The sequence below is a fragment of the Populus euphratica genome, unplaced genomic scaffold (genome assembly GCF_000495115.2).
Source record: "Populus euphratica unplaced genomic scaffold, PopEup_1.0 scaffold416.1, whole genome shotgun sequence".
Lineage (NCBI taxonomy): Eukaryota > Viridiplantae > Streptophyta > Magnoliopsida > Malpighiales > Salicaceae > Populus > Populus euphratica.
Window position 1 is genome coordinate 162156 of NW_011500303.1, and position 15535 is coordinate 177690.

The window sequence follows — 15535 nt, forward strand, 5'->3', positions numbered from 1 at the left end:
AAATTCTTGAACACTTATTTAAATCATCAAGGTTTTTATTTATTAAAACAACTATGTTGCTAATTAAAAAATATATATGCTTTTGTCAAAATAAATAATAAAAGAGAATTTTGAATTTTTTATGTAAAATTAATTTATCATTTTTTTTACAAATACTTATTTTAATTATCTTAAAATTAAATACCAATAAATTTCTAAAAAGGCATCGTGACGCAGTAACAGAGGAGGAAAAAGACATCGTCAAGCTGTGACTGCGTGGAAAGCTTGAAGATACAGAGGAAGTCGCAGTAAATAACCTGTTCTAATATTGCCTTGCCCTGTACCTGCCAATACATACACACATATACATACACTACTGTGTGGAAAAGCAAAGATTCTTCATTGCTTCCCTTAGTGGATGACATCTTTTCTCTTCCCTTCCGTTCCCTTCTCTTCTTTCTATAAAGCAAAGCAACCGCATTTGCCTCTCCAGAAAGAAAGAAATTTCCTCTAAGCTTCCCACTGTCAAAACCTCCTTCACATACCTTTGTTTTATAGTACCCTTCCTTCCCTTGCACCAAACCAACTTCTTTGTCAAAGAAAAAGAGAAGAACCCAAGAAGAAAAAAGAAAGCTTTTGATCAGAGGGGAGATGAGTTATTACGATCAGCACCAGCCGCCAGTTAGTGTTCCTCCACAGCAAGGTATGTATCATGTATGGCTTTTCTTGGATTAAGGAGTTTTGGAGTTTATGGTTTTTAATTTTGTTTAATGGATTTGTAGGGTATCCAAAGGATGCTTATCCACCACCTGGATACCCTGTTCAGGGATATCCACAAGGGTATCCTCCTCAAGGCTACCCTCCTCAAGGGTATGCTCCACAGTATGCTGCTCCTCCTCCTAGGCAAGAAACTGGTTTCCTTGAAGGATGGTATGTTTATGCCTCTCTTTATCTCTCTCCTAATCTTTTGATTAGGTGACTAGTCAAATCATTTTTCTTCTTCTTTTTCTGTTAATGGAAAGATGTTGTATTGCCTTTTGCTGTTCATCGTACTTGTTAAGTTCAGTTAAGGTTGTTTTATGCCCTGATAGTTTTTATCTGTCTAGAAATTTTTATTCATAGCAGCAGTAATTAAACGTCTTTCCACTTGTTGGCTAGTTGGTGGGTGTATGTGTATTGGAACAAAAGACTACTGCATAATTGACAAAAGACATACTTAATTAAGTTCACAAGGGCTCTTATTTGGTGATGGCAATATCTTCATTGGATCTGATGCCACTGTCATCAAGATTCTAATCTCATTTCAAATTGGGATATTTTTTAAAAAATAATATAAATTATATTTGGTGTTTCATGTAGATTGAATTGATTCATGACTTGATTTCAAAGTTTTAACATCAAATGGTCAAGTAGTGTTGTATAGTAAAAGTTTTAAATTTAAAAGAATTTCATCCGAGAAATTGAGAAGTGTGTTAAAGAATAAATTTTTGGACAGAACTGATCCTTGACAATAGCTCCCATTGTTGCAGACATCAACCGTAGGCTGTCTTCTTTGTCTAATGCCTTGGTATGTTTAGTAGTAGAACAGAACCAGCCCCTGAGTCTACGCAACCTGATTGCTGCTGATGCTTCTTAATAATGAACAATTTCCATTGATTAAAAAAACGTGTATATGTATTTTGTGGTGAGATATTCTAGGCAAGAGAATCGTCGACAATCGAAAAATTAGCAGGCAGCAACTATCTCGCGGTGGACCTTCTTTTGAAATGCTTTGCAGAATTTAAAATGTCAATCAGTGAAGGTTACGATTTTCTTGATTATGCGACGGTTCGGGTCTGATTAACTCATGTTGTTAAATTCATCCGAGTCAGAGGATTGCTTGTATAAGGATTCTCTAGGGAAGGTTATTGACAGATACTACTCCTGGATAATTGAACTGAAATTTGAGAATTTTCTTGAACCGTGTGGTTTTATAATCGAATTGAATTTTGACAAGAAACTTTCTTGTTTCATGTGCAGCTTAGCAGCACTCTGTTGTTGTTGCCTCTTGGATGCTTGCTTCTGATCAGGACTTAAAAGGAGTGTTGTGGTTATTTGTTCATTAATTCCTCTGGTTTAGGTCATGACATTGTCTATCCTTGTCGGTGATTGTTTCAAACTCACTTTGGAGCTGGCTACCGTGACATGTTCTTGGTTGATTTCGTGGAGTAACTATAACGTTGTGATTTGTCTTTTGGTAGAAAAACTTGTTATTTGATCAAATAGAAGACGGATCATCCTTAATTTGTACCCCATCCCACATTTGCTTCTGTCATTTCCATACTCGTCAACGCCGAGCCCAATCTAGCAAAAGATCTGCTGATAAGGATGCGCACTTCCTAAAATATCTCGTATACATAGGCGAGAACAGGGGAACGAGTGAGATTTATCCAGACAGGCGTGAGAGTAACAATACGGTTTATAATGCTACAACGGTGAATATAGCAAGTAAAATCATACAAAAAAAAGAGGTACAAAATAACTATAACAGATGTGCAAAGAGGCGTTAAGTGATTGATAGTCTTTTCCAGAACCAGAAGGTGAATTCATCAAACTCCAACCATTAATAAGAAATCTTAATATGAGTTGATTTAAAGCTTGTTTGATTGTGTTATGTGTTGTTTTTAAAATATTTGTTGTGTTAAAATGTATTAAAATAATATATATATTTTTAATTTTAAAAAAATTATTTTTAAGATAAGCATAAAATGATTTAAAATATAAAAAAATTATCAAAAAAAAATTAAATTAAAAAAAAAAACAAATTAACTTGTATTCCTAAACATTCTCTTAATCAAGAAAACATAAAAATAGTACTTCAACACCCACTATGTGTCCATGGCTTTTTTTTCCTTGTTGGCGTATGTTATTTTGACACAAATCTTTTTGGTTCAGTGGTTCAACCTCGAGTTAGTGGATATTATAGTTATTAAAGCTAATATAGATGTAACTACTAACTCCTTGACTTGGATTCGTAGCTCAGGATAGGTTTTATTTTGAATAATTTAAGAATCAATATATTTAAATATGTCTTGAGTCTTGACCATAGCTATTAAACTTAAACTTTAACTGGTTTTTATTTTAAATAATTTTGCATATCAGCTTGTTTAAACAAGTTCATACGTATCATGTTAATTCACATGGGCTCGTCAACGTAAGTGACTACTCTCTTTCCAGCGTGTTCTCTGAGAAGAAAGGAAAAGCCATGGCAATAATTGAAGCATGCTATAGGGAAAAAGACAGAAAATTGAGCAACTAAGTCAGGGAACTTGCACCAAGTCATAGGAAATAGATGAAAAGATGGAAAACAATTATGAAATATTGTAGGCAGTGGGCCATTATGTGGCAGTGTGCATTATTAATCACACTTTTTATAACCACTCATTCAGGAATTATTTTGAAAGACTTTTTTAAAGTATTTTTATTTAAAAATATTATTTTTTATTTTTTAAAAATCATTTTAAAAATCAATATATTAAAATAATTTAAATAAAAAAATTAATTTTTATAAAAACAATATTTTTGAAATGAAAAATAAATCCCTTACTAAGACAACCATTCATTTTTATAGCTAATGCGTTAACCCAGGGCGGGCCGGCCAGCCAGGCATCTTTGCACTCCCTTCTCTGTGACCGAGACACCTTCCCAGATCATTGTAATCCACACAACTCAGTCACTGCCTGAAACTCAAAAACGATTTTTATATTGGAGATGCTCTTGTTAGCTGTTTAATATAGGTTTTTTTTGTGTGTTTATTTCACTTATATGAACTTTATAATTTAGGATTAAAGTTTAAATTTAACTGGTTTAAATTATGGAGTTTTAAGATAATTGGTTCTAACACTAAATTTAATTATATAATTTTAAATTTATATTATAGAATTACAAGAATATTAATATAATAAAATCTTCTTTACATGAATAGTAATTAAACCAAAGAAATAACAAGATAATTAAAACAACTTATCCTTTTATGTGTGTGTATCAATGAAATATGCAAAACCAAAATTTCCAAACTTTTTAGTAAATATATCAACCTACATTCAACATCAATTTAGTATATTTCTTTCGATCGTTTATAAACTTTTATTTCATCACAGTGTTTATTCAATTATGCCAATCACATGATAATAATTTGTATTTACAATACATTTAATTCATGTTTAAATTTAATATTAAAAACACAATTATTTTATATAATTATATGTGTATGCGTGTCATGATCATATTTAATTTATATCATTATTTCAATTTACAACACGTTCAAATTATATTACTTTTCATTTCATGAATATACTTATATAATTTTTTACTTTCAAAATATTCATATTATTCTAATCAAATACTCATATTCATAAAATTTGTTATTTTAACTTTTTATATAATTATTTTCCTAGTCTAATCTTTTGTAGTCTGTACTTATATAATCACTAGGTTTCATTGTTTCGTTTTCTTTTTATATAACCCATATTATTACCCTTTACACTATTTTTTATTCTTTATCAAGAACATTTAAGGTTTGTACTTTACCTTGACTTATCATCTCCAATGAAAACTTGCATGACTTAGAATTTTGGTAAAGTTTTTTTTTTTAATTCAAAAACTCTATCTAAATATTGTTTTCACAAGATTTTAATATCATTATCATATAAGTAATTTGTGCAACGACCACAACTTTAAAACTCATTTTAGATAATAAATTAGAGATGAATTATTAAGATAATGATAAATTAAATTGTTTTCGGTACTTAAACGGCACATATTATGGAGATATCAATGTCATTTCAATGTGTATTAGCACGAGAAAAAAACAATAAAAACTCTAAACAATTCTCAAATGATAATTAAACTAGAAAAAAAAAATCATTATACCCCTAAAAGACAACAATTTGAGAGTTTTTTGAAGTGTAAAATTATCATTCCATTATTAAAATTCACAGTAAACAAAGACAAACTAACAGTAAAAACGCTACGAGTTTTAGCTTGTTTTTTAATTTCAGCAATGCCCTAGAGGGTACAAATTACACACACAAGTTGATCAGAATCATTCACCAAACTCCGCCAGCACAGTACACCATTAGATGCACACTGTTCATAGGCAATAGGAGACAAAGATGAAGCGGTTGTCAACTGTAGCACGTGAAAAGGAGTGCTTTTTGGTGGTGGGCATGTGAATGTGGTGTGTCAAAATTATAGAATAAGGGCGGCATTACGCGGCTTCTAAAGACACAAAGGACGACGCGGTTTCCTGTACCCGTCTTGTGCTTTAATTTGCCGCCACTTTCTTGACCAAAGGCCACCCATGTAGGCATCATAGACTATCAATCTCTTAATACCAGTAGAACTTTTGATCTCCCTTCGCTGACCATCGGCAAAATTCTCACCTGTTCTCCTTTTCTCATCAACTGTAGCACGTCTAACAGCACTTGTAATAATTGGTGCTTATTACAGCTGAATCACGGTTGAGACATTTATTTAGTAAGTTGGAATTCCCTAATTCATGGGTGGCTTAGCATCGGTGATGATAAAAAGTTTGAGATATATATATATAGCAAGTTTTGAGTTTGAGTTAGATTATGTTTTTTTTATAAGAATTTGAAATAATCAGGATTTTATTTATTTATCTGAACCATAAAATATATTTTGCAGATATAGGATTCCTCAAATAAGTAAAAAAATTATAGGTTGCTATTAAACTAAAGATAAGAAGGCATTATTTTAGAAATGGACTCCAAGGTTTAAAAATTGGTGGATGAAGTTTGGGTTATAAATCTGCAGGGAGTTGCCTTTATTTTGCAACTGCAATGACATTTGTGCAATAAATCTGCAGGAAGTTGTTTAAATTAGTCAGAAACATAAACAGAGAATCACTTGTTCCTGATTTATCACCATTCGGATGTTCTCATAATAAACACACGGCTGAGAAGCCGGGAGGCTGTAAGTTTCTGTCTCCTCAACTCAAACAATTCAACCTGGCTTGGTACATTTCTGTGCAAGGTTTGCATCCTGTTGGTCTTTAAGCTTGCTCTCTGAACTATACAATACAGGCAATCCATTAGAGATGCCCTTTTACATATACCATGCTGTCATTCCTTCAGGTTTAAGCAGGACATCTCCTCATCAATTGTCAGATTCAGATGTCTACCCGTCTACCTTCCATTTCACTCCTGAAAGGAGAAAATTCTCAAAAGATTCATGGGAAAAATTTACCAGAGAGTCCACGCAAAAAGCTGTTAAAAAACTTATTTCTTCCCCTGATTTCAGCAAATGGGCAGCAAGCTGCTTACGCAGAAAGAATAAAGGTACTCCAAATCCACATGCTTTTTTTTTGCTTACAAACACCTTTTCTTTAAAAAAAAACAATATTTGCAGGATAATACTATTAAAAAAAAAGAATCAATATAATAGCATAGCTATTACATGTCACTATTAAAAACACATATTTATAACTTGTTCTTATTTAAACTAGTTACATTCATACAAAATTATTAAACAAGCGGGAGAGAGGATAGGGAAAAAAAAATTCTACAAGACGCACTAAAACTCTAGTTATGATATTATTAGTATTTTAAAAAAAATTTCGATAAAATAAATTTAATAACATTAAAAAATATCATTATCAATTAATCGAGTGTCATACTTGTAGGTGTTGACTTATTTTTATTTAGCAGCAAGTATATCTCACTAGGTCATCATTTGTGACCTTTTATGTTAGGTGATCCAAACATTCAAACACACATAAATTTACGTGGTTCGGCAACTTGCCTACTCCACGGAGCTTTTGGTTTGTATTAATCAAGCTCAAAAGCAATACAAACAACAAAACAAGGAGGAGGAGAAAACTTCTCAACTCAACTCAACTCTCACCCTTAGCTCTCTCTCTGTGTTTCTCTCTATCTCGTGGTCTATCTCAGCTATCAATACATCTTCTATTTATAGCTGAGGAGGGAGATGATTGTTCAACAATGGTGGGCAAGTTAGGCACCTACCATTTGACTATAATTTCAACCATGGCTGCCACCAACCATGGCTGCCACCGTCCATGGCTGCCACCAAACATGGCTGCCACCGTCCATTTGTGTCCACACACATAACAATCTCCCACTTGGACACAAATGGTGTTAGGTCTGTCGTTTAATCTTCAAGACCCACTGAAGCTTTACACAGCTTTAGTTTATCGAGAGTAACTCCTTTGGTTAACATGTCGGCTGGATTCTTGCTTCCACAGATCTTTTCAAGTAACAGTTATTCATCGTCGAGCAATTGTCTGATGAAGTGATATTTGATTTGTATGTGCTTTGTTCTGGAGTGAAATGCTGGATTCTTGGTAAGGAAGATTGCACTCTGACTGTCACTATACAAAGTACCTTTTCCATGCATCTTGCCCAATTCTTGCAGGAAACTTTGTAGCCATACTATCTCTTTTGCAGATTCTGAAACTGCGACATATTCAGCTTCTGTCGTTGAAAGAGCAACTATCTTTTGCAAGGTAGAACTCTAAGAAGCAGCAGTGCCTCCTAGAGTGTATATATAACCTGTAGTACTCTTTCTGCTATCAACATCTCCTGCTAGATCAGCATCTACAAAGCCTTCAAGTTTCAAACCGCCAGCTGTGAAAATAAGACATGTCTCCGATGAGCCTTTTAAGTACCTCATGATCCATTTCACTGCCTCCCAATGCTGCTTTCCAGGATTGCTCATATATCGGCTTACAACTCCCATTGCATGGGCAATATCTGGTCTAGTACAGACCATGACATACATCAAGGAGCCGATAGCTGAGGCGTATGGGATTTGGTCCATGTATCCACGTTCTAGCTCAGTTTTTGGTGACTGGTCTCTACTGAGCTTGAAATGATTCCCCAGAGGTGTACATACTGGCTTATCATTATCCATACTAAACCTGCTGAGAACCTTCTTGACATACTCTGCCTGTGAAAGCTTTAGTATGCCTTTGTCTTTGTCTCTGATGATTCTCATGCCAAGTATTTGTTTAGCAGCTCCCAGATCCTTCATTTCAAACTGTTTTGACAACTGTTGCTTTAGCTTGTCAATCTCTTCCATGCTGGAACCTGCAATTAACATATCATCCACATATAGCAGTAGAATGATATAGGAGTTGTCAAAATGTTTCACATAGCAACAATGATCAGCCTGACATTTTGTGTATCCCGTACTACACATGAAGTTATCAAACTTCTTATACCACTGTCTTGGAGCTTGCTTCAAACCATATAGGCTCTTCTTTAGTTTGCAAACTTGACTCTCCTTTCCTGGTATTGCAAACCCCTCTGGTTGTTGCATGTAAATGTCTTCCTCCAATTCTCCATGAAGAAATGCTGTTTTTACATCTAATTGTTCAAGATGTAAATTTTCTGCAGCTACTATCCCCAGAACAACTCTGATTGTTGTAAGCTTCACAACTGGAGAAAATATCTCAGAATAGTCGATCCCCTTCTTTTGCTGAAACCCTTTTACAACAAGTCTTGCCTTGAACCGTTTGCTTCCATCATGCAAACCCACTTGTTTTGCAAAGCCTTCTTTCCTTCAGGCAGTTTGGTTAACTCCCAAGTCTTGTTCTTCAGCAATGACTCCATCTCATCCTTCATGGCTAACTCCCACTTGCTCGAGTTTCCATCTTGTAAGGATTCTTCATAATTTAATGGTTCACCACCATCGGTTAGCAAGATATAATTCAGTAGAAGTGTGAACAGTTGTGGAGGCTTTATAGTCCTTGAAGACCTGCGAACAGCTGGTTCACTTGGCTCTGCACTATCTTGTGTAGAAGTGGTGGGTACTGAAGTGCTTGAACTGTCTTGTATGGACTCTTGAGTGGTAACATCAGGAAGCCCTTCTAATTGTATGAATTCAGATTTCTGTGAACTCATATCTGAATCAGTTATCTCTAGTTCTGTACTTGATTTGTCTTTGTACAAAACTTTCTCGTTGAAGATCACGTTCCTGCTTCTGATAATCTTCCTGTTCTGATCATCCCAGAACCGAAATCCAAATTCTTCATCTCCATAGCCAATAAAGAAACATTTCTTTGATTTGGCATCCAGCTTGTTGCGCGCATCAGAGTCTACATGCACATAGGAAACACACCCAAAGACTTTTAGGTGAGCAAGCTGTACTTCTTTTCCTCTCCAGACTTCCTCGGGCAGTCTGAACTCCAAAGGTACTGATGGTCCACGGTTGATCAAGTAAACTGCAGTATGAACTGCATCAGCCCAGAATGTTTGAGGTAGCCCAGAATGCAACCTCATGCTTCTAGCTCGTTCATTGATGGTTCGGTTCATCCGTTCAGCAATACCATTCTGTTGTGGTGTGCCTGGAACTGTCTTTTCCATTCTGACACCGTTGACAGCGCAATACTCCTTGAAACCTCCATCAATGTATTCTCCTCCATTATCAGATCGTAAGCATTTCAGCTTCAGACCTGATTCAGTCTCAACCATAGCCTTCCATTTCTTGAATGTGTCAAACACATCAGATTTATTTTTCAGAAAGTAGACCCATACCTTTCTGCTAAAGTCATCAATAAAAGTGACATAGTACCAAGAACCGCCAAGAGATGCTACTGGAGCTGGTCCCCATAAATCTGTGTGCACTAGTTCTAGTTTTCTTGGTCTTAAGGTCCTGCCAACCTTTAAGAAACTGAGCTTCTTCTGTTTTCCGAGAACACAGCTTTCACAAATGTCTAGATCAATATTTTTTAACTCTGGCAGCTTTCCCTTTGACTGAAGTATCTTCATCCCCTTTTGACTCATATGGCCGAGTCTACAATGCCATAGCTGCGCCTGATTTTCTGCTTCAGTAGAGGCAATTATATCTGCTGATCTTGTGGTCATATACAGAGTGCCAGTTTTCTTTCCACGAGCCAAAACCATTGCTCCCTTTGATACCTTCCACGTTCCTCCAGAGAAAAGGATTGAATGGCCACTATCATCAAGTTGTCCGACCGAGATCAACTTTTTCTTTAGTTCAGGAACATGCCTTACATTTTGCAAGTTCCATATAGATCCATTCATTGTCTTGATTTGCACATCTCCTATACCCACAATATCCAATGGTTGTCCATCGGCCAGATAGACTACCCCATAATTTCCAGCAGTATAGTTTTGCATCATTTCATGGTGTGGTGCACAGTGAAATGAAGCTCCAGAATCAAGAACCCAATCATCAATAGGACTATGTACTGCAAGGATCAAAGCATCTTGTACCTCGTCTGTAGTGGCATTTACAGAATCAGCTTCAGGTTTCTTTGGTTTTGTGCAACTCCTCATAAAATGACCAGGTTTGCCACAATTCCAACATTCAACCTGCTTCCTGAGTCCAAACTTGCTTTTGCTTCTGTACCTGGATTTTGATCTTCCTCTGGATAAGCCTCTATCTTGTCTCCTTCCTTGAGTGTTGATGTTGAAAGCTGCACCTGAACTTGAGCTTTCGCCTGAGTCTTTTCTTCGTACTTCTTCAGCTAAAATCAGGTCTCGGATATCATCATACTTTAATTTGGATTTTCCAGCTGAGTTGCTTACGGCTGTTCTCATACCTTCCCAACTGCTTGGAAGTGAAGCTAGCAAAATAAGTGCTCGGATCTCATCATCAAACTCAATTTCAACAGATGACAATTGATTTGTGATGGTATTGAAATTATTAAGATGCTGTGTAACAGAGGTGCTTTCCGTCATCTTCAGGTTGAACAACTTCTTCATCAAGTGCACTTTGTTATTTGAGTTTGGATCAAACACCCTCTTTTTCAAGAACTTTCAAGAACAAGCTCTGATACCAGTTGTTAGGTGATCCAAACATTCAAACACACACAAATTTACGGGTTCGGCAACTTGCCTACTCCACGGAGCTTCTGGTTTGTATTAATCAAGCTCAAAAGCAATACAAACAACAAAACAAGGAGGAGGAGAAAACTTCTCAACTCAACTCAACTCTCACCCTTAGCTCTCTCTCTGTGTTTCTCTCTATCTCGTGGTCTATCTCGGCTATCAATACATCTTCTATTTATAGCTGAGGAGGGAGATGATTGTTCAACAATGGTGGGCAAGTTAGGCACCTACCATTTGACTATAATTTCAACCATGGCTGCCACCAACCATGGCTGCCACCAACCATGGTTGCCACCTACCATGGCTGCCACCGTCCATTTGTGTCCACACACATAACATTTTATGGTGTTAGATTTGCATTCTTGAGCTATTTTAATATGTTTTTTGAGTGTTTTTTTGTATTTTTTTCTTTTCAGCTTATTTAATAATTTTTTATGGATGTTGTTATTTTAAATAGTCACAAACTATAAATATTGTGTTTTTCATTTGTTATATGTACAAATTATGTTATTTTGTTATTTTTTTAGGTTTATTATTCCTCTAATATTTTTAATTTAATGTGTTAGTTTTTTTTTAATAAATAAATAAAACCCACCAGTACTTCACGGCAGCAGCAGCGCAAGTGGCTCCTTTGGTTCTGATGCTACAGAATTTGGATAAGAAAACCAACAATGATCTTCAAAATGTTGATATCCCCAAATATGGGAGGTGCTAGCTCCAATTTTATACAAACCTCGTAGGGTAGGGTAGGGTAGTCATTGGAATGTAGAAGCTGCCTCACTTGCTGCATCGCAGGCCTTTGTTTTTCCTGATGCAGTTACTACTTACTGGCTCGTCCAAGGAGTGCGTACCCCTGCCATTTAGAACACTTTGCCAGGTAACTTGTGATGGCGTGATTCATGCAGGGAACAACAAGTTATCAAGGATCGATGATACTTTTCTCATTCTACACTTACACTGCACGTTGTCCCTTTCACCTTTGCTGTTCCACAAAATTTCAAATTTGATTATTTAGTGTGATTCATTTCTTTGCAGGAAAGTTGTTTTTTTTTGAAAATAAATTCTAGAAGAAGTGAATTCCAAGAAAAATAAATTTCTTAAAAGTAAAGTATTTTTCGATGTTTGGCAGTGTTATAGAAAATGAACTGAAAAACACTTTCCAGTATTTGGTTATGTTATGGAAAATAAATTGGAAAATAATTTATTAATATTTTATTTTTTTCAAGTTTATTAAAATAATAAGGAATAAATCTTACAAATTAAAAAGTTGAATAATAATAAAATTAAAAAAAATAATTTCATAAATTATCTCAAATAAAATAAATAATAATCAAAACAATAAAGATCAAATCTTAAAAAAAAAGATGAAGAAATTAAAATAACAATAATTAACATTTCATAAAGTATTTCAAATAAAATAAATAATAATCAAAAGAATAAGGACCAAATTTGATAGAAAAAAATTTCAATAAAAAAATAATAGGAGAAAAGTAAATAACAATAATAAAAATAAGAACTAAAGTAAATATAAAAATTAAATTTTAAGAAATGAAATTGAAAAATAAATATTTAAAACAAAATATATATAGCAATCAAAAGTTTGAGGATCAAATTTGATATAATCAGCAAATAATGACATTTCTAAACTTTTCACAACTTTCGGAAAGTGTTTTCCTCCCAAATTTTTCAAGAAAATATTTTCCTGAAAATCAATCCAAATTTTCCTTTGATTGGAAAGTGTTTTCCGTTTACCAACTTTCCTAACAGCAAACAAACACAAGAAAGTTTGGAAAGTAATTTCCCAAAAACCACTTTCTGAAAAACAAACACAAGAAAGTTTGGAAAATGTTTTTCCGGAAATCACTTTCCGGAAAACAAACACAGTTAAAAGGAAAACACTTTCATGAAAATTAAGCCAAATTTTTTTTAACTAAAAAATATTTTCGTTGACCAGAAAGTGTTTTCCGTTGACAGAAAAGTATTTTTCATTGACTGGAAAGTGTTTTCCATTGACTGGAAAATGTTTTTTGTTGACCAAAAAGTATTTTCCGTTGACCAACTTTCCTAATGATAAACAAATATAGGAAAGTTTAGAAAGTAGTTTTCTGAAAACTATTTTTCAGAAAACAAATATAGCCTTAATTTCACCGGGAATGCTCCTCATTCTTCTCCTAGTTTTTTTCCCGTTCTCCCTATGCAGGAGATTGCTTGCCATTCTTTTCAAATCCATCCCATGCCTTTTCCACTCCTCTTTCCCACAATCTTCCTACTGATTCTTCTCAATGAGCTCACAGTAATCTTCAAGATTCTTCCCTGGCTACATCATTCCTTCTATCCTCCACTCAAAATCAACGACTATCTTCTATCCTTCAATGACTCAAGTTCCTATACAGCTTACTCAAACATCTCTTCCTATACATACTCCCAAACCATGTTCCCTGTAACCAAATGGGTCTACCTTGAACTTTATAATTCAATTTCTTACGAATTTAAATATTAAATTATATAAAAATTATCTTCGTATCACTTAATTGACTTAAATAATTTAAAAAAAATCTAGACAAACATTAAAAAGTATGGTTTGATTTTTTTTAATAAAAAATATAATATTGAGACGATGATATATTAGATTAATTTGAATTTCATAACTTAACAATCAAATCTATGATTTGATTAATATAATTTTTTTAAAAATATTTTTTTACTTAATTATATGATAATAAAACATCAAGCACAAATCAAATATCAAGATATTTGTTTGAAATTCTAATAATTTTATAAAAAATAAATCAAAATAATTTATGATGAAAAATTTAAAACTAAACAAATATTAAATAATAAAATTAAAAATAAAATGATGAGAAAAAAAGAGGAATAAAAAAAAAACCCACCTCCTTTGCTATTTTTACGTGCACCCCAAAATTCTTAGAGTTGTAAGGTAATGATCATGATTCATGGGTTCAAGTTGTGCTTGCAACTTAGTTCCTTGTCTTCCTTTCCTTTTATTTTTTCTCTAAGTTTTTACTCAATCGAAATCTTGACCATAACTATTAAATTCAAGTTGATTTTTATTTTCAGTAATTTTTAACATGAACTTGATTAAATTTGAGTAATCTAACGAGTTGATTCGTAATTTAATTTATTTTAAGAATATTAACCTAGCTATGTTGATAACAAGAATTTCTTAACGATAAATCCATTCAAATTAATCCTCCAGTTTTTGGATTTCCATATTAATCTTTCAATGTGAATCAAGTTTGACAATCATGTTCATTTGATTTCCTTCTTTTCATTAATTTTGAGAAAATTAAGATCCAAACCAAATACAGAGAATCACTTGTGTTCATCCGTTTTCAATGGTCTGTGCCCTTCTTGTCATATACTTTCCCTCGAATAAGGCATTATGCACTGAATTGTACATCTTGTATATCTTTGTTGCAGATATTATGTTTGGTTTGCTAATGTTAAATTTCTTTCTATTTAATTATAAAAATTTCATGATATGTATCTCGGGCTTGATGGGTTAACCTCATTTGATGGTTTAACTCAGTTAACCCATCAATTTGTTTTTTTATTTAGTTATCAAACTTTCATGACGCGAATTTTAGATTTGACAAGTTAACCTGGTTTGAAGGGTTAACCCTATTTAATTCAGATTTTTCAGTCGCATTCACATCCAAGGCTATTAAGTTTAGTGTTGCAACCAAACTCACTTAAACTTAGATCACACAAGTTTAATATTATTATTAATATTATTTTTAGATCAGGTATTGCAATTAAACTCAAGACTCTTAGATATAGTCTTACTTAAATATTTAATACTTTTAGATCTTAGTTTTTTTGTTTTGTTTTTTTATATAAAAAATTAATCCGCAACATCATATGGTTCATATAACTAGTATATAGCTAATTGGCGTGGAGATTTCACTGTAACTTCAGATACAGATTATTGTGGATTGCAATAATAAAATTTATAAGGCCATGTCATGTAATTAAAGGATTATGACGGTGTTTTAGTATATTCACATTGTAATTTTTATTTTTAATCGAAAAGCTGTTGATACGTGTTACACACGCCTCAATAAGTGAGTGGCACTCGTGCTATTAAAAAGGAGCATGAGATACTTCTTGGTGGCAAAATCTGGTTATCCATCGTATAACTAAATATATAGACATGCCTTCTTTCATATGGTGTAGTGCGTGTAGATATATCATGGTTAGATTACTATTGATGGTCGATTGTTTGTTTTTTTTTTTTTCTCTTAACAACTAAAATTCACAATTATACTCTGTTTACTTATTATTTGCTTGGATCTGACATGAATTATTAGACTCAAGCATCTTAGGTTTTGCAAACATGTTAGATCTAAGCTACTTGGATTTAACAATAATGAAAAATCCTAGAACTATGAGCTTGACAACAATACCTAAGAAAATTGAGCATAACATGATTTTTAGACTAAGTCAATTGAACATGACATGTTTTTCATATCTAAATTGCTTTAGTCTATTGCATGCTAGACCTATAAGCAATATACTAGTACTAGATACCATGTCCGCGCGATGCTGTAGGCTTGTGATATGCTTGTGTGTTAATGTGAGTTTGTTGAAAAATTATATAAAAAAATTATATGGAGAAAAACTGTTACAATCCACAATGTTTTTAAGAAAAAAAC

The 15535-nt window shown here is 33.5% G+C and overlaps 1 protein-coding gene across 1 annotated transcript; it reads left to right on the top strand.

The window, feature by feature from the left end:
* Positions 1–301: 301 nt before the first annotated feature.
* LOC105113396 (cysteine-rich and transmembrane domain-containing protein A-like) lies at positions 302–2280 on the top strand. The gene is made up of 3 exons (XM_011009556.1): positions 302–682; positions 762–909; positions 1999–2280. Exons 1-3 carry the CDS (start codon positions 631–633, stop codon positions 2042–2044), a joined length of 246 nt encoding a protein of 81 aa, XP_011007858.1. The 5' UTR covers positions 302–630; the 3' UTR covers positions 2045–2280.
* Positions 2281–15535: the final 13255 nt, after the last annotated feature.

Bases quoted from the DNA above. Each gene is read 5' to 3' on its own strand.
- LOC105113396 (XM_011009556.1), top strand. From the start codon at position 631: ATGAGTTATTACGATCAGCACCAGCCGCCAGTTAGTGTTCCTCCACAG. The intron at 683-761 runs GTATGTATCATG...ATGGATTTGTAG, and splicing joins TAGTGTTCCTCCACAGCAAG to GGTATCCAAAGGATGCTTAT. The intron at 910-1,998 runs GTATGTTTATGC...TTTCATGTGCAG, and splicing joins ACTGGTTTCCTTGAAGGATG to CTTAGCAGCACTCTGTTGTT.